The following is an 18486-nucleotide window of genomic DNA, read 5'->3' on the forward strand; positions in this document are numbered from 1 at the left end:
ATAACATTTAAAATAGGGATTTTATTTACTTTTTTTGGTATTATTCTATTGATATATGTCTCTTGTAATGGTAAAATCAATTTGTTAAATCATAAACATATTTTAGATAACAGTAATTTTGCACAGAAAGTGTGTCCCTCAACATGCGTTCAACCCTGTTACCCAAACTTTTTTAGATTGGCACAGGAAGTGAAACAACTGTAAGTCAGATGACACAGTGGAAGTGACATCAGCAAGCCATGTGCTAGTGCAATGGGTAGAACAAAACTAAGTCCTCTCTTTTATTTTTCATATTTTTACAATCTTTTCTGTCTTAAAAGAGTGTGGCACTCTGACCCACTCAACCCTGTTACTGATATTATCAGAATAAAGCATATTCATTTAAAAGTTATCTTTCTTGCATTAGATATCCAAGTTTGTCCTTGCCTTGAAAGTAGCATTACATGCTACATCTAGCAATATTTCCTGAGGTTAAAGCTCAAACTAGCATTGATTTTCAACCTTGTTACTTTCAACCCTGTTACTATAATTAGAGTAACTGGGGTAATTCTTCATTGGAATATATTAATTTGATGCCTAGCTGGGCAAATCACTTTTTTTGATGGTTTATTATCTGTTTTTCCTAAATACATAAAAACAAATTATAAAATAAAAGGTTCATTTTTCAAAAATGTTGGTGTCTAAATTGTCCTCCAATTCTGGGAAGTTGTTTGTGGCTTGCCAGTAAACCCAAAGCAGAAGAAGAAGAAGTGATGTCAGCGGCTCCCTCTGGGACTTATTCCGGTGTGAACGCGATTTACTAGATAGTTCTAGGACAGGGGTCGGCAACCCGCGGCCCACGGGCCGCATGCGGCCCTTTAAGCCCTCTGCTCTGGCTCCCTTGAGTTTAGACAAAAATAAGAAGGAAATAAAATAAAAGTATTTGTAGGACTATTTATATTTTGTTGCATGGTTGAAAATGTTTCGTATCTTGTATTTTGAGGTGATACTGTGACACATAAATAAAAAACAAAATGGTTGTAGTGCCGAGGGATATGGAGTCAGAGGCGGTGCATCGAAGGTGCAAAAGGGAACTTTAATGAGGAGCAGAAAAGGACATGTTGCTGGCTTGCAGTCCGAATAGACAAGAGAGAGATAAAGGAAGGAGGACACAGTATATGCCCCGGAGGTACAGTAGGCATTAGTGTCCGTGCGGAACAATACCCCCAACCTGTAGTTCCATGATTGAATTATGTACCAGTGGTTAAATAGGTGGTCACCACACAAGCCCCCCCAGAATTCAAACATGGCAAAAAAATATATCCCCACGTCCGTGGAGGAAGCACCACAAGGGCCGAGGAGGGTGGGGCCGTAGGTGAGGACCGGGCCATGGAACGGGCCACGAAAGGGGGCCGCAGGAGAGGGCAGGGGCCCTAACGAGGGCGAGCGCACCCACACCGGGGGCGGGCCGTCGTAAGGGGGCCGCACTAGGTGTTGCGGAGAACCCAGCAGGAAAGAGGGCAACCCGGCCGCAGGCAGACGCACAACGGCGGCGGGCATGTAGTCCTCGGCAGGCGTCGAGGTATCCCCGGAAGAGAGGAGCAGTCCCCCTGGGAGGAAGGAGCGCAACCCGGCCGCAGGCAGACGTGCCGCGGCGGCGGGCATGAAGTCCTCAGCAGGTGCTGAGGCATCACCGGGAAGCAGGAGAGGCCAGACAGGGTCCCGGAGCGCGCCACCCATGGGCCGATGGGGCATGGGCGACGTCCGGAACTGTCGAGGCGAGAGGGGGTCCAGGAGTGCGCCACCCAGGCGTCGATGAACGTGAGTGGCGTCTGGATATCCCCGGAAGGCAGGAGAGGCCAGACAGGGTCCCGGAGCGCGCCACCCATGGGCCGATGGAGCATGGGCGACGTCCGGAACTGTCGAGGCGAGAGGGGGTCCAGGAGTGCGCCACCCAGGCGTCGATGAACGTGAGTGGCGTCTGGATATCCCCGGAAGGCAGGATAGGCCAGACAGGGTCCCTGAGCGCGCCACCCATGGGCCGATGGAGCATGGGCGACGTCCGGAACTGTCGAGGCGAGACGGAGTCCAGGAGTGCACCACCCAGGCGTCGATGATACCGTGAGTGGCGTCTGGAACCACCGTCGAGGTGGTGAAAAAAATGAGAGTGTCCACATGAGGTCAACCGGCTGGTCGAACCTCCTCTCCGGCACCGGAAAAAAAATTGTTAACAGTCTAATGTCAACACGTCTTTAGTTGCTAGCCGTTAGCTGCCGCTGTTAGCCGTCAGTCATCGTTGTTATCCGCTGCTAGTTGTCGTTAGCTGTTAGCCGTTGTTAGCTGTTAGCTGTCGTTGTTAGCTGTCGGTAGCTGCTAGTTGTCGTTAGCTGTTAGCCGTTGTTAGCTGTTAGCTGTCGTTGTTAGCCGTCGGTAGCTGCTAGCCGTTAGCTGTAGTGGTTAGCTGTTAGCTGTTAGCTGGTGTCGACGGCCGCTAGCCGGAAGCCGTTAGTCGATGTCGTCAGTCCCAGAGCCTCTGCTAGGCGGCGTGCCCCCACCAGGGAAGGTGCCGCTGCGCGCAGTGGCCAGCACCTCAGGGGTAAATTGCCGGGCGGCCAGGAAGAACCGGTCAGCTTCTTCGGCTAAAGCACAGGGCTCAACACGAGCCGTGTTAGCTAGCGCAGCCTGGACACGCAGCCGCATGTCCCGAAGAAACAGTTCCATGAAGTAGAAGTCGGGGTCTTCCGTACCTAGCAGGTCGTGCATCGTCTCCTTGTTGTCGGAAGTCTTGCTGTCTTCCAGTGCCGAGACGATGGGGGAATGGCGAGCAACGTCCTCAGCCATTCCGTGAGGGGTGCACCGAGCCTCAGTCCGTGTGCACGTGGCAGCCACGGACGTCTCCAAAATTCTCCGGCAATTTGCGAAAAACGGCCTCTCTAGCCATGTTCGGTCCAATCTCGGAAACTTCTCGAGACTTGTCAGGGTCACCAGTGTAGTGCCGAGAGATATGGAGTCAGAGGCGGTGCATCGAAGGTGCAAAAGGGAACTTTAATGAGGAGCAGAAAAGGACATGTTGCTGGCTTGCAGTCCGAATAGACAAGAGAGAGATAAAGGAAGGAGGACACAGTATATGCCCCGGAGGTACAGTAGGCATTAGTGTCCGTGCGGAACAATACCCCCAACCTGTAGTTCCATGATTGAATTATGTACCAGTGGTTAAATAGGTGGTCACCACACGGTTTTAATTGGGTCAACTAAAACATGCGTCACATCCTGCTCCGGTCCCGCGCGAGCGCCTTTTCTTGGAGGCGAATAACCCCCGGCTCGATGAGCGAACTATGGATAAATCAAAGAAAAGTACCGGAGGAACACAGGATTTAATTCTGCGTGGACAGAGTTATCTGCTTTCACAGCAAACGATGCTGGTTTACAGGTATGTCTGATATGTAGAGAGAAGTTGTCAACGGTGGTGCAGCCTTTACGAGGGAGAGGAAGACAGCTGACGATCGTCAGTCATAATTCAATGGGGTATGTAATTTATTTCAGAAAACACTTTTTGTTATATTCCATGGAATGCTCTTAACGTCCCGATAGCAATGAATATATTAAATGCTTTGACAATAAATACATACAAAAATTAATCTGTGGAAGCCGTAGCGCTGTAAAAAGCACGACCAATCATCTGAGCCGGCCCGGCTAAAGTAACTGGATGGCCTGCCTGCCTGTCAGCCTTCCATCTGTGCACAAACTTATCTCGTGCCCTCATTGGTCATGTGCTCGTTCGTGTGTGTGGGATGAGGGGCTCTGTGAGGAAGTCTGAAGGAAGAGGTTGTGTATTTTCCGGTTGTGTATTTTCAAATTCTAGCGCACTCGAGCTGGTTTCTCCATTCTTACCTACCCTACCTTTAACTCTTTTTAGGGTGCAGCTATATGTTTTATTTATTTCAAAGTGGGCCCATTTTAATAATATTTTTTTCTCTTCAAATGTGCAGAGGACTCTCCAAGTGCTGTGTTTAATTTATTTTAAAGTAGGCCTGTGTATTATTTTTAATTCTCCTTATAAGAGTTCTTTGTTTCTTATTAGAGGTTAACAGTTTTATATCATGTAATAAATAGCATAATAAATGCAAAAAACTGTAGTTTTTGTCTGATATAACAATAAAAAACTATGAAATATGTGTTGCGGCTCCAGACAACATTTTTTTTTGGAAAAATAAGCGAAATGGCTCTTTTGTTCAAAAAGGTTGCAGACCCCTGTTCTAGGAAATACAAGTTCCGGAGACTATTCCTGGGAAAAGTACTTGGCCAGGCCAACTGCGGTACTACAACCTCGGTGTCAGTCCTTGACGTTACTGAGTCCAAAAAGACTTTTCCCCATTGACTTACATGGGGAAAGAAACGTCTGTAAATCAGCAGATAATTATTTGAAAACTAAATAAACTTCCCAGTAGGAACTCTTTTATTGCCTTTATTTGAATCATTTGGTTTTAAAAGTTATAAAATGCTCTAAAAGCTGAATCCATTGTTATTTTATCTCTCCATTCATCTGACTGACAGAGAGCGGGAGATGGGAGGCGGGGCTTAAGGGAAAACTCTACTGCGCATGCTTTGTGGGCCCACGTCCGGGTACTTCTGCTCTCGACCATGCTCTCAGGCAGGATCCAGTTGTTGTAAAGCTTCCATCAGTCGGAGTCTCTATCAGCTCTCATTAATATATAACTGTGATATATTAGAATATAACCCGTTTCTCTCAGGAGAAGAAGAGACGAGAGGAGCTTTAGAACAATTCCACCTCTTCATCCGGGTCCTTATCTGCTGTTAGCTGCTTCATGCTAGGTGCCTAATGCTAGTCGGTGAACATCAACAAACTGACGAACAAAGAGTAACGGAAACACCGGGTAATACTGTGTACTTTTACTATAATACTGTGTACTTTTATTACTGAGATTACTGAGTACTTTTACTATAACACTGAGTTGTTTTACTACTGATAATACTTAGTACCTTTTTATAATTTGGAGCTGTTCATCGATCATTCCTCACAGCAGGCTAACCAAGATGGCAGCACAGACAGCAGCAGCTAGCTCTCCCGAGTCTTTAGTGTTTTTAACGTGTGTTCGTCTAGTTCACTGCTAACATCCGAACCGATAGTACAGCCAGGAATATACAGTACAGTCGTGAGTTCCTGCGTGACAAGGAAATTACAACAGAACAAACGGAGGAAGCACAAGAGGGGTAAGCGCGGAGGCATCCGAGCTAGACTAGCAGCTAGCCCACACAGGCCCGCTATTCCGAGCATCATGGCTAATGTTCGCTCACTGGACTATAGAGTGGCGAAGTTATGCACATCTACTTCCGCCCCATGGGACCTTATTTCTGAAAAATCATGTATTGCAGTCAATGGGGAGAGAAAGATTATCTTTCGATCCCGTTTTAATTCTGCCACGAATTACACATATGATGTTTGTCAATCTTAAAAAATCATTTCCATGTCAAAAAAGTCTCAGTTTGTCTTAAAACTGTTGAAATATAAGACTATGAAAAATATGCAACTAGAAAGACTACAAATCCCAGAGTCGCGTAGGTGAATTTAGCTAGCTGACATTAACGTTACACATTACACTCGTGTTACTCACCAACACCTTGTAAAGCCAGTCCCGCATGCTGGAACCGACTAACTCCCCTTTTGTGTATGTACAGTTCTCAACATGGCCAGACATGTTGTGATTTTCACCTATTTTAATACTTTTCGCTTCATTCTGAAAGAAAGAGGTGAAATGTGCTAACGGGACGGCCATCTTGGTGTTGGTGACTATGACCAGAGTCAAATGTGTTACTTCACAGTTTTACGGCACATTTACATTTTTGCAAAATTATCTTTTAAATTGACAAACATCATATGTGTAATTCGTTGCAAAATTCAAACGGGATCAAAAGATAATGTTTCTCTCTCCATTGACTTCAATGCATACTTTTTCCGAAATAAGGTCCCATGGAGGTCCCCCGGAAGGGGAGGGACTTCGCCACTCTATAACATGGACATCATAAGACTACTCCGGCCGACCCAGAGTGGTGGGTACGTTTTCACGGTGTGACGGGGCTCTATTTCTCCGTTCAAAACACTGGCCTAGTCGGTTGGGTTAAGCTCCAAAACTTTAATAACGGCAGCAAAAAAATAAAATAACGAACCAGCACAACTTAAACAGAATAAATAAATGTCCAAATCAAGCGTCCATCACTCATCAGAGTAGACATGCTCTGGTGTCCCAGCTGTTGCCTTCATTGCAACATTCTTCCGAGTGCCCCTTCCAGGGCCAACCCCGTCCCTTATTAACCCGTAGCCCCTCCCACCAGCCTTACCGTCAACAGGTGACAACAATTACACTCCAAACCACATTTCAATATAACAATCCGACTCAAACATAAACAGGTTAACCACCTCTTAACATAATCATTTAACAAATTAACAAACACACAATAAATAGTACATTGCATGGTTTCTTTTTAGGAAGAGAGCAGGAAATGTTTGGTGTGTGCGTGTGTGTGTCGGCTGTCAGTGGCGGAGTCAGTCACTCATGTGATCCGCTCCGTCACACATGGCTAAATGACAACATCCCAGAATCTCCCATTCAGCTCGACCGGCTAACATGCTACCGCTCAGACAGAGCTACGGTTAGCGGGGGAAGAGCCGCGGCGTCGGTGTAATTATTTACATCAGTGATGCTTGGTGTAGGGACGCTGTGGTTTTCTACAAACATTGTTCGCCGCTGGCGGGTTTTATGTTGGTGAAGTGCAGGCCTTTCCATCTTACCCTAACCCTAACCTGTAGCAGGATGGAGTTCATTTCTTCCCACCTCTACTGTTAAGCTTCTTCTTAGCTGTAGATTGGTTTTGTGTTGACTGTAGTGTTAATACTTATTTCAGAGACCCAGGCAGAGAAGGAGCACTGAGAGCAGCATGGAGGAGAACAAAGAGACTCAGGTCAGTGTTCACTTCATCACAATATATTCCTAACACTGTTGTCCCTTACACTGGGGGACATTTGGGTTATTTAAGGACTTTAAACCTGTACTTTTGTTTAAGGATAAACAACCTTGAACATTGTGGGTTTTATTTTACAGACTCTTATTTTTAGATATGGGTTCAGGTGTATATCCGTATGTAGTGTCTCTACTTTAAAGAGTCCTCTCCTGCTGATGTTCAGGTGTATATCAGTATGTGGTGTCTCTACTTTAAAGAGTCCTCTCCTGCTGATGTTCAGGTGTATATCAGTATGTAGTGTCTCTACTTTAAAGAGTCCTCTCCTGTTGATGTTCAGGTGTATATCAGTATGTAGTGTCTCTACTTTAAAGAGTCCTCTCCTGCTGATGTTCAGGTGTATATCAGTATGTAGTGTCTCTAATTTAAAGAGTCCTCTCCTGCTGATGTTCAGGTGTATCTCAGTATGTAGTGTCTCTACTTTAAAGAGTCCTCTCCTGCTGATGTTCAGGTGTATATCAGTATGTAGTGTCTCTACTTTAAAGAGTCCTCTCCTGCTGTTGTTCAGGTGTATATCAGTATGTAGTGTCTCTACTTTAAAGAGTCCTCTCCTGCTGATGTTCAGGTGTATATCAGTATGTAGTGTCTCTATTTTAAAGAGTATTCTGCTGCTGATGTTCAGGTGTATATCAGTATGTGGTGTATCTACTTTAAAGAGTCCTCTCCTGCTTTGGTTCAGGTGTATATCAGTATGTCAGGGGTCTGGGACCCGGAGTAATCTGCGGCCGCGAGCTGTTATGTGCCATCATGAAGCGCATGGTGTTATTTTTATATATATTTTAACGAAGCGCAAGTTGTGTGCTCGAGTCTTCCTGTCTGTCGGCTGGACTCTGCTGTTCTGCGATGAGGGTCTAGCTTCAGCAGCTACATTACCTACGGGTGCGTTCGTTAATAGTAACTCTGCGGTCCGGAGTCACTCTGGCACAGACTGGACCGCTGGTGAACAGCTGTTAGAACGGGCCGTTCAGGTGTACAGAGCAGAGCTCCCTTTCGGAGCGGTAGAGCGTGATGTGAACTGAAACGTTTTTCTGTCGCAATATTATTTAAGGAATCGTTGAACTAGTTAACTATTATACATAGTCACTATCTGCTAATGTTAGTTTTAGCCTTCGTTTTCTAATAGTTTTTTTTATAGGCTATAAACAGAGGTCGTACAAGTATAGATATTGTACTTGAGTAAAAGTAGAAGTACCAGAGTGTAGGAACAATCCTGCAATCAAATGTTCCTCAAGTAAAATTCGATAAAGTATTATCAATATATAGTTAAAGTAGCAACAGTAAAAGTAGTCATTGTGCAGATTGGTCCATTTTAAAATATGTGTTTTATAATGATTGATCATGAAAGTGTTCTCAAAGCTGATAAAGGTGCAGCTAGTTTTAATGACTTTGTATACTGCAGGGTAGCTTGTGAATTTATTCCAGAGGCCTGTACTACGAAGCTGGATTTTCGCTTAGCGAGCTAACTTCAGGGAAAACTCTGGGTTTCCGGTCCTACGACGCTGGTTCTCTTCTTAGCGGGCTAGATCTCCATGGTAACTGATGCTGGACGGCTAGCCTGGTTAGGTTCCAGGATAAGAGATCAACTCAGTAAAAAGCACCTCCTGCTGACCAATCAGAGCTCAGTGTGCGGAGTTTAAAGCGATCAAGTCATATTACAGGAGAAAGGAAATACAGTTTAGAGCGCGTTTGTTTTGGATTAGGTAAACCGGGTAACTCAAACATATCCAGGTTGAACCGGCTTCGTAGTACATGCCTCAGGTGGAACTAAAGTCTGATTTAATCTGTTAAGCCCCGAGCGTGTTTTCCAGGCTCGAAAATGACATTCCCAGAACATAGGACCATATCTTCCCTTCTAAAAAGGCTAAATTAATAATATTATTTTTTCTCAAAGTAATGATAAACCTGTGAATTGGATGTAGAAAAGTCAGAATCAATATAGATGTTTTTATTGTAAAGAAATTTCAGATTGAACATAGTAAAGAAATGTAAATTAGAGTCCGTCCAACAAATAAACATTTCTTATAGAGAATACCACCCTTGAATGATGGGATAGTATACTAAAAGCTTTAGGAATCCAAACTATAACATGTAATAGGTACCCTGCAGTCTTTCCCCTAGGTTTACTGCCTTGGGAGGGTGCTGCTCGGGTACCCCCCCAACTTCGTACAGTAACAAAGTATTTGTACATTAAAAAGTACATTAAAAAGTATTACAAATTAATACAGTACAGTGTTACACTGTACTGTATTACTTTTATTCAAACTGTATTCCCTTCTTATCATGTAGCCTACACTTCTTCCTTTCATTGATACATTTAAATCACCTTACTACAGCATATAACATACCCGCTGCAACCCTGTGCTGCTGCTGCTACTTCTCTCTGCCTCATCCTCTATTGCTGGAGGCAGCTCCACCTCATCTGATCTCTGATATGAAAGCAATCGTGTTATGATCATATTGAGCTATTGGTGTGAGCCTAACATTAAACAAGCAGTCTGCTTGTCATACATTGCTGACGATACATTTTAAGAGGCAATTTGTTGAGTCACTGCTGCTAAATGCCGGTAGCATCAAGCTAGCCAATCCTGCATTAGCCTCACATCAACAGGTGTAGACAGAACATTCAATTATCCTGAGCTAATTTACTGAATAAACCAACTCACATCTCCTGTATTTTTGTTCACCCAACTCATTAGACTATTCTTCTGCTGGCGTTTCATTGTTGTTTTCTGTCAAATACAATACACTAGATCAAAACCGCGGTGCCTGCTCACCATCTGTGAGCTATTTTTAGAATGCGCACGCTAGGTTCGTTGTCGCGTTCGCGCAAGTCCACCTGGGCATTCTGTGTGTGTCCTTCTCCTCCGTGACGATAACGGCTTGCAGTTAAAAAAAAATAATAATAAACACATTTAAAACTGGGGGGGGCAGACAGCAGAGCTCGGGGCAATCATGCAGATTTGTTTGACTTTTTTACACTTTGTTTTTCTTCTCCTTTCCTCCGCTCTTGTCTCTGATTGTGAACCTGTGCATTCGTTAGTGTGGGGCGGGATGGGGCACCTTGAATTTCAGGCAGGGCTTGGGACTTGGGGCTTGGGACCGCCAAGACAATGGTAGGGGAAACACTGACCCTGTATCAAGGTTGATGCAAAACAAGTGACATTTGAGCTTTTTAGAGAGATTTAGCAAAAAAATAAACACTTCTGGGGTAATTTGAGTAGATTTGACCTGTCTCTGGCCCCCCTTGGTCGATTTTGGTGATTGACATCTCTTTTTAACCGCTAGAGCCAATAGAATTGAGAGGAAGTCCCACATACACACACACGTTACCAAATAAGGAGTGAGAGTGATGTGTAGCCAAAACAGGAAGCTATCATACACTCTTATCATTAGTAACTAACATGAAAACTCAGTTGTTGACATAAAAATGGAATTATGGATTAACAATATTCTTTTCTAAGTGACAGACAAATTGGATTAACCTATGAATTAACCTTCAGCTGCGATTTTCTCGTTTTAATGCCATTGAACACAACTTTTGATCAGAATAACAGCAAAAGGTGAGCATATCTCCGTGTTTTGCTACCTAAAGCTACATTGTGTGTTGTCTGTATTTGCTTCCCCTGTAGCGAGTTCTGATCACTCAGTGATGATACTTTATATTTCTAGAATCTCTGGAATCTCAGCTTGTTAGCTAAGCTTGTTTGTGCAGATCCGATAAGTATATTGATCGGTATAGCTAGAGTTCTGTGCTAAGTGCGTCAGCATTTTTTCGCTCAGGGCTCATTCTTGTGAGACTTGTGTTTTTGTTTCGGCAAAAATTGATCATATTGTCAGTTAGCTGAGTTTCTTCCCGTTAGGAGGGTATGACACATTCATAGTTTATTAAATGTTAAGAAGCCCTGAGACACAGTTTCGTGGAAAAAAAGCCCGTAGCCCCTGACGGCGGGGGCTTAACAGGTTACAGAGTCCTCTCCTGCTGATGTTCAGGTGTATATCAGTATGTAGTGTCTCTACTGGGACATGTCTCCATGCTTTAATGTTCAAAAAGCTCTTTATTGTTCTCATACCGCCTGTGCTGCAGCACCTCTTTTCACCCTCTGTTTGAAACCAGAGCCGTAGTCAAAATTCAGATAATTTTTGGGGGGGAAAGTCAAAATTGCAAGGAAAAAGGCAGAATTCAGATTTCCCAAAAAATTCTAAGGAAATAAAATAAAATAAATTCTGATGACATGGTAAAAATTAGGAGAAAAATTGTCAAAATTCAGATTTTTTTTTTTGAGTCAAAATTATAATTCAGAAAACATCTGGTTTGGAAAAGTGTCAATATTGAAAAACTGTGTAATTCTGAAACATGTAAATATAAAAAAATGGTTAATAATCATATTCAGAAAAAGTCAGAATTATGAGTCAGAAAAAACTACATTTATGGGGAAAAACTAAGAATTATGAAAATAAATGTATTATGAATAATATATATGATATGTTTTATAATTATTGATCATTAAAGTGTTATCAAATCTGGTAAAGGTGCGGAACTAAAGTTTGATTAAAGACTTGATTAGATTTCACACCATTAAGGCAAGACACTACAGGTGACTAGGGTAATTTTTTTTTTAACTTAATCTGTTAAACCCTGAGCCTGTTTTTCAGGCCTCAGGCTTGAAAATGACATTCCCAGAACAAATGACCATATCTTCACTTCTAAAAGGGGTAAATGAATAATCTTTTTTTCTCAAAGCAATGATAAACCTGTGAGTTGGATGTATAAAAGTCTGAATCGATATAGATTTTTTTTATTGTAAAAAAAAAAAGTAAATTTAATAGTGTCCATCCAAGACAAAAAAACATTACTTATAGTGAGAACCACCCTTGGATGATGGGTTAGTAGACTAAAAGCTTTAGGAATCCAAAGTACAATATATAAGTACCCTGTATCAAGATTGATGCAAAACAAGTGACATTTGACCTTTTTTAGAGTGGTTTAGAACAAAAAACTCCACCTCTGGGGTCATTTGGGTGGAAGTGGACATTTTTGCCGTTTTTCTGGAACCCATTGGTCTATTTTGATGATTGACATCTCTTTTGAACCGTTGGAGCCAATAGAATACACCACACACATACACACCAACGTTACCATTGAGAAGTGGGGGCTATGCGCACGTAGTTTGCCCAGAGCGAAAGCTATTTTATGCTCTGAAATCTGAAAACTAGTTTTATTGTTGATGGATTATCAGAAATCATTTCAAAGTGACACAGACACATTGGATTAACCTTATTGTTTTAATGCCATTGAAAACAACTTTTGATCACACAACGACAAAGGTAAGACATATTGCCGTGTTGGCTACCTAATGCCATGTGTTGTGATGTCTGTTTTTGTTTATAATGTTGCGAGTTCTGATCATGGAGTGATCCTATATATACCTATAGATTATGTGTACTCTCACGATGCTAATCGATATGTTGGATGTGCAGTTACGATAAGTAATAAGGGTGTTATACCGTGTTTTCTGTGCTAACAGCGTTAGCATTTTTTCGCTCAGGGCTAATTCAGAGACTCAGCGTTAGCATTGTGTTTTTTCTGTTGCTAAAAATTGTTCACATCATCAGTTAGCTGAGTCTCTTCCCGTTACATGGATATGAACCATTCATAGTTTATTAAATAGTAAGAAGCCCTCAGACGCCGTTTCCTGCAGATTACACATTTCCCCCCCCGCCGGCGGGCGGATGGGGCCTTACGGGTTAAAGATATCGGCTTATAATTTCTCCAGTTAATTACTTACCTTAAGACAATTGTGTTTTGTATTACAAGTTTTCTGAAATAGCATGTTTAAATATGTGCATATTATCATACATTTCAGGAACACAATTCTGAACATTGGATAAAGTCAGGTTCAAAATTCTTGTTTCATTTTGTAGTGCACCAGTCTAGAGTCTAAAGTTTTTACTGAAGGGATTTTGGATATTTCTTTTTATCACTCCATAAATCAGAAAATACTGTCAACAGCCCTAAAATATCATTTTTTTGTCATGTTTTTAGGTATAAATTGTCTTTATAATTCAGGCTATATATGAACAAATCCTTCTTTAAAAACCTTCAGAATATTGATAGGAATATTACTGGAACGTTTGGTAAATGTAAGTGCTACCAAAGTGGAAATTTTTCACTCAGAATATGAGGGAAAAACTCATTTTGAGAAAAAGAACTTTAAAGATTGCTGTGTGGCGCTACCTAAACCCTCCTGTTCTCTAGATCAGTGGTTCCCAAACGGTGTGCCGTATTTAATATATTACTTTCTTTTAGTAACGACCCCATCTCTGCTGAAATGTTACATTTATAATTTGTAGTTCAGGACCATGGACAATGCAGCTTCCTTGCATTGACAGTTCTCTGTGCTGAATTTCCTTTGTCTCATTTTTAATGTTGTGACCTGTCTGGTTTAAATGAGTGTGTTGCTGCTTTGATGAAGCCTAATTTGATAACGTTTCAAATTAATTTCTGAGATATTTCGTTAATAAATATTTCATGAGTAATATAGTTGTCTTTGTCACATTTTATTTGGCATTAGTAAATAATTATGCACATTTACAGATATTTTACATGATATGAGTGATAACACGTGTTATAAGGGCTGTTTTGCACAATAGGTGTGCCTTGAGATTTTTACTTGTCCTTTGGTGTGCCTTGGGCACAAACAGTTTGGGAACCACTCTAGATGACAGCTTGCGCCTCGACACACTCCGTGAAGGTATTTCATGTTCGGGGTCATTTGTTTTTTGTCTAAGCTTGCTTCGTGGAAGTGAAAATTGTTGTCGTCTTCTGTGAACGTTATTTTCGCTGTTCTTTTGCCATTTTGAGATTTTAAATTTTCAGCGAAAGCTAAACCAGGAAGTGTTTTTGCACACCACGTGACGCATCTGAACGAATCACGTTGTCAGAAATTGACACCAGTCAATGAGATTTCGTTTTTTGGTTTAAGACCTCTTTGTACACGATTGGTTGCTGATACAAAAGAAATAACCATATTTGGATCCGATGTGCAGGAGAGACAGAGCTTTCCAACGATACCTCTGATTACATGGTGCAAACAGCGGTCGCTGTACTTTATGTTACGTTAGAATGCTAACTTTTGGTGAATTTAGGAGAAATCTACAGACGCAGACTGCTTAATTTGAGTGATTCTTCAATAGTTATTTAATAACATTTGTTGAGAATTAGTTGAAATGATAGCTCAATCACTTTTTTGATCAAGAAGGCATGTTGCAAAAGATTGCAAAAAATGTACTTAATGAATATCTCTCTCTGTATGTATGTTGCTTTAGAACCAGAGAGGACTCAGACTTCACAGCTGTGACCTGTGTGACAAATCCTTCAACTCCACTGGGAACTTAAAGGTTCATCACAGAGTTCATACTGGAGAGAAACCGTACAGCTGTGACCTGTGTGACAAATCCTTCAACTCCACTGGGAACTTAAAGGTTCATCACAGAGTTCATACTGGAGAGAAACCCCACAACTGTGACCTGTGTGGGAAACTGTTCAGTACTCTATTTCAAGTGAAGTGCCATTATCGTATTCACACTAGAGAGAAACCATACAGCTGTTACCAATGTGGGAAAACCTTTGCTCAGAAAGGCACCCTTTCATCTCATCAGCGCATTCATACTGGAGATAAACCCTACCGCTGTGACCAGTGTGACAAGTCATTCACTACATCAAGTCTTCTGAAGTGCCATTATCGTATTCACACAGGAGAGAAACCACACAGCTGTGATGAGTGTGGGAAAACGTTCGCTAGATCAGATAAACTCACAATCCATCATCGTATTCACACGGGAGAAAAACCATACTGGTGTGAAGAGTGTGGGAAAATGTTCACGTCATCAAGTCAACTCACAACCCATCATCGTGTTCACACAGGAGATAAACCACACAGCTGTGATGAGTGTGGGAAAACGTTCGCTAGTTCTGATAAGCTCACAATCCATCATCGTATTCACACAGGAGAGAAACCATACTGGTGTCAAGAGTGTGGGAAAACTTACAACAGATCAGGTGAACTCAAAGTCCATAATGGTGTTCACACAGGAGAGAAATCACACAGGTGTGACGAGTGTGAGAAAATGTTTTATTGTTGTCGTGACCTTAAAGTCCACCAGCGCATCCACGCTGGAGAGAAACCGTACAGCTGTGACCAGTGTGACAAGTCATTTATTACATCAAGTACTCTTAAGAGGCATCATCGTATTCACACTGGAGAGAAACCATACGGCTGTGAACAATGTGGGAAACACTTTACTCAGATCAGTACCCTTAGATCCCACCAGCGCACTCACTCTGGAGATAAACCATACAGCTGTGATTTGTGTGACAAGTCATTTACTAGTTCAGGCTATCTTAAGATTCATCGTCGTATTCACACTTGAGACAAAACATACAGCTGTGAACAGTGTGGGAAAGTCTTTACTCGGATCATTTCCCTTAGACCAGTGTTTCTCAAACTTTTTCATACCAAGGACCATTTAACCAATAAAAAAACACTCGCGGACCACCTACCTCCACAAATAGCCTAGAACAGATTACAAATCGCCTGAAAATGGTACAAACGGGTGGCAACATGTGTGACAAAGGTGTTGCCCTGGGCTATATCATGCAATAGAAAGTTAAACTTAAGCTCGCTCCATTGCGGGGATATTCCCGCGAGAGGGTGGAAAACTCAAATGTGACATTTTACCAATATACTCACGGACCACTAGGGGGCACTCACGGACCACCAGTGGTCCGCGGGCCACACTTTGAGAAGCACTGCCTTAGACCCACCAGCGCACTCACTCTGTCTCCATCTGATCCTTTTCTGAGTCAAGCTAGCATTCCTCCTGCTTTGGTCCAAATGTAAAGCTGACCAACAGTGACTTTACGTTCTAATAAACGGGTTTTATATGGAATACATTCAGACCTCTCAAAATCCTGCTGTCCTCACACAGTTAGCTCTATATGTGAGTGCTCTGGTTAATAAACCTTTTTATTTTTATTTAGATAAATTAGCCTATTCACATTTTTCTGTGTGTAACGTTCACTGAATCGTTTTTATTCCATGTTTTGGTTCAATTCAAAGGTTTGAGTGGCTTTTTTGATACTTTTTTTGTATTTACTTCAAGTGAAGTTCAAAACACTAAGACACGTTAGGTATGAGAAGTGATAAAGTACATTTGTGACGTTCTTGTTCTGTTTGAACAAACATTGTTCTAGTGAAACTCTGATATAATATTATCTCATGTTCATTATTTTACTTCATTGTGATGGTCGTTAATTTTCTGTTTTCTCAGTAAATGTGAGTCTTGCTGCTGTAATAATCTGAGCTGTAAACTTAAAACTTGTTTTCTATTTTCTCATTAAAGTTGTCGACACAAAGAGACTCTTTGACTCATCATTAGAAACTGTTTAATGTTTTATAATTACTTACAATCACTTTGCATTAGGCTTTAATTTTTTTTAGTGCCTCATCTGAAAATGTTGGTGTTTTTACGTTTTATTTTATTTATAATATATTTATGTATTCATAATTAGAGCAACTGTCAAAAAAAACAGGTTAAATCATTTTTCTCTTAATAGATTTGCCTTTATTGTTTTTATTTCCTCCATGTGTTGCTGTAGTTTCACCACTTGATGGCACTGTCTGTTTTTCCCCCTGGATTTCAATAAAGTTTATTGAAAAACGACAGTGGCCAACTGCGGTACTACAACTTCTGTGGCAGTCCGTGACATTACTGAGTCCAAAAAGAAACGTCTTGGGGAAAGAAACGTCTTTAAATCAGCAGATACTTTTTTTAAAAATGATATAAACTACCCAGTATGAACTCTTTTATAGCCTTCATTTCAATCTTTAGGTTTTGAAAAATGTATAAAATGCTTAATCTCTAAAAGATTAATCCTGATAGTCTCCCTCAAATGCACACACACACACAGTTTTTGTTTTCTTTTTTGTCCCCATGTATATTTTGTCATTAGTTAGACGCTTTTATCCAAAGCGACTTGCATACATTCAGTACTTTGGACAATCCCCACAGGAGCAATTTGGGGTCTCAGGGACACAACAACATACTGACTGCAGCGGGACTCAATCTTGCTACCCCCTGATTCGAAGTCCAGCACACTACCCACTGAGCCACAGCCTCCTCACAAAAGGAGTTGTATGTCTTTACTTGTAAATTCACCTTACTGTCTTCTCTGTGTCTGTGACACTGTACTTGTAACTCCTATATCACTAAATTCATTTATTATTTTAAGTTAACTCAAATGAACTGAATGAATATAAATTATACTGTTTTTGTAACGTTTTAATTATAGCTTATTTGGTGCATCCATTTAATAATGCATAACTTGTACACCGTAAAACATCACAGCCCCATTTAGTTATGTCAAGTTACATTGTCTCTTTGATTCAAAGAGCTACAGTTACGGAGGGTATTTTATTTTTATTTTTGCTGCAAGATTAAGTTATCTGTGGATGTTGTGCTTACTAATATTGATGGAAAGCTACACATTAAAGTGCAAGAAAATGGGTTTGTTTTAAACTGTTAATATTTTCTTGTTGCCATGTAGTGATGGGGTCTGAAGGTTACGGACAGTATCCACTAACTGTCTCATGTCTGCTCGCAGTGCTTTGAGCTCATCTATATCTGATGACATACGTCGCTGTGTCTGCTGAAGTAGAAACCTTTCTTGACGAATATTCTCCAGCTCTACTCTGTAGTGCAGTGATGTAGGCAGGTGAGTAGAGTATTCTCGAAACCGATCCCTCGGCTCTCTCTCTGGAAATTAGCATCACGCCTGTTGAGGTGCCTTTGTGGGGGAGGTGAGGGCGGTCATCCTGGCCTTACCCTCCAGATGAGAAGTCTCTTCTTCCTGTCGTTATCTCTGACTAATGTATCCTAGATGATCCACATCATAGTCTGCATATTGCGTTGGAAGGCGGGTTTGCCTTCTAGGGCGTGCACCACAGGCCTCATACCCTGGTAATAGTTCCATCTCTGACGTAAACCTTGTGAATTCCGGCTCGAAGGACCATCAATGTAGTGGAGAGTTAGAGATAACTCAGTGTTGGCACTAGTTTTGTGTCTATCACTAGGTTCACCCAGGTGTGTCGGCCAGAACACCACTTAAGGCCAAAGGTCCAGAATAGAGGAAATGAGGAGCTACGATGAGGTTTGACTTCTTTACTTATTTAGGCAGACATACAGATATTTGTATGTGTGTGGTTTTTCCTACAAGGGAAATAAAGAAATACAATCAATATAAGATAACTTATGCATACATAAATAATATACATAGTAATGTCAAACCCTGTAGAAATAATAATCTAGACAAGCTATAAAACAACATGTCTCCCTTCTCTTATAATCATAAACACATTAACATATAATGTCAAACACTCTTTACCAGGCAACACAGAGATTCAAAGTTAAGCT

General features: G+C 41.6%; 2 protein-coding genes across 2 annotated transcripts in view; both read left to right on the forward strand.

The window, feature by feature from the left end:
- Positions 1–18486, forward strand: part of LOC117463592 (ladderlectin-like) — a 105055-nt gene that overhangs the window by 19318 nt on the left and 67251 nt on the right. The window lies entirely within an intron of this gene.
- LOC139432831 (zinc finger protein 271-like) lies at positions 4602–16443 on the forward strand. The gene is made up of 3 exons (XM_034105903.2): positions 4602–4874; positions 6901–6957; positions 14341–16443. Exons 2-3 carry the CDS (start codon positions 6934–6936, stop codon positions 15442–15444), a joined length of 1128 nt encoding a protein of 375 aa, XP_033961794.1. The 5' UTR covers positions 4602–4874; positions 6901–6933; the 3' UTR covers positions 15445–16443.

This window comes from Pseudochaenichthys georgianus, chromosome 18 (assembly GCF_902827115.2).
Source record: "Pseudochaenichthys georgianus chromosome 18, fPseGeo1.2, whole genome shotgun sequence".
In the NCBI taxonomy this organism is placed as follows: domain Eukaryota; kingdom Metazoa; phylum Chordata; class Actinopteri; order Perciformes; family Channichthyidae; genus Pseudochaenichthys; species Pseudochaenichthys georgianus.

Coding starts and splice junctions, on each gene's coding strand:
- LOC139432831 (XM_034105903.2), top strand. CDS start 6,934: ATGGAGGAGAACAAAGAGACTCAG. Junction 6,958..14,340: donor AGGAGAACAAAGAGACTCAG/GTCAGTGTTCAC, acceptor ATGTTGCTTTAG/AACCAGAGAGGACTCAGACT.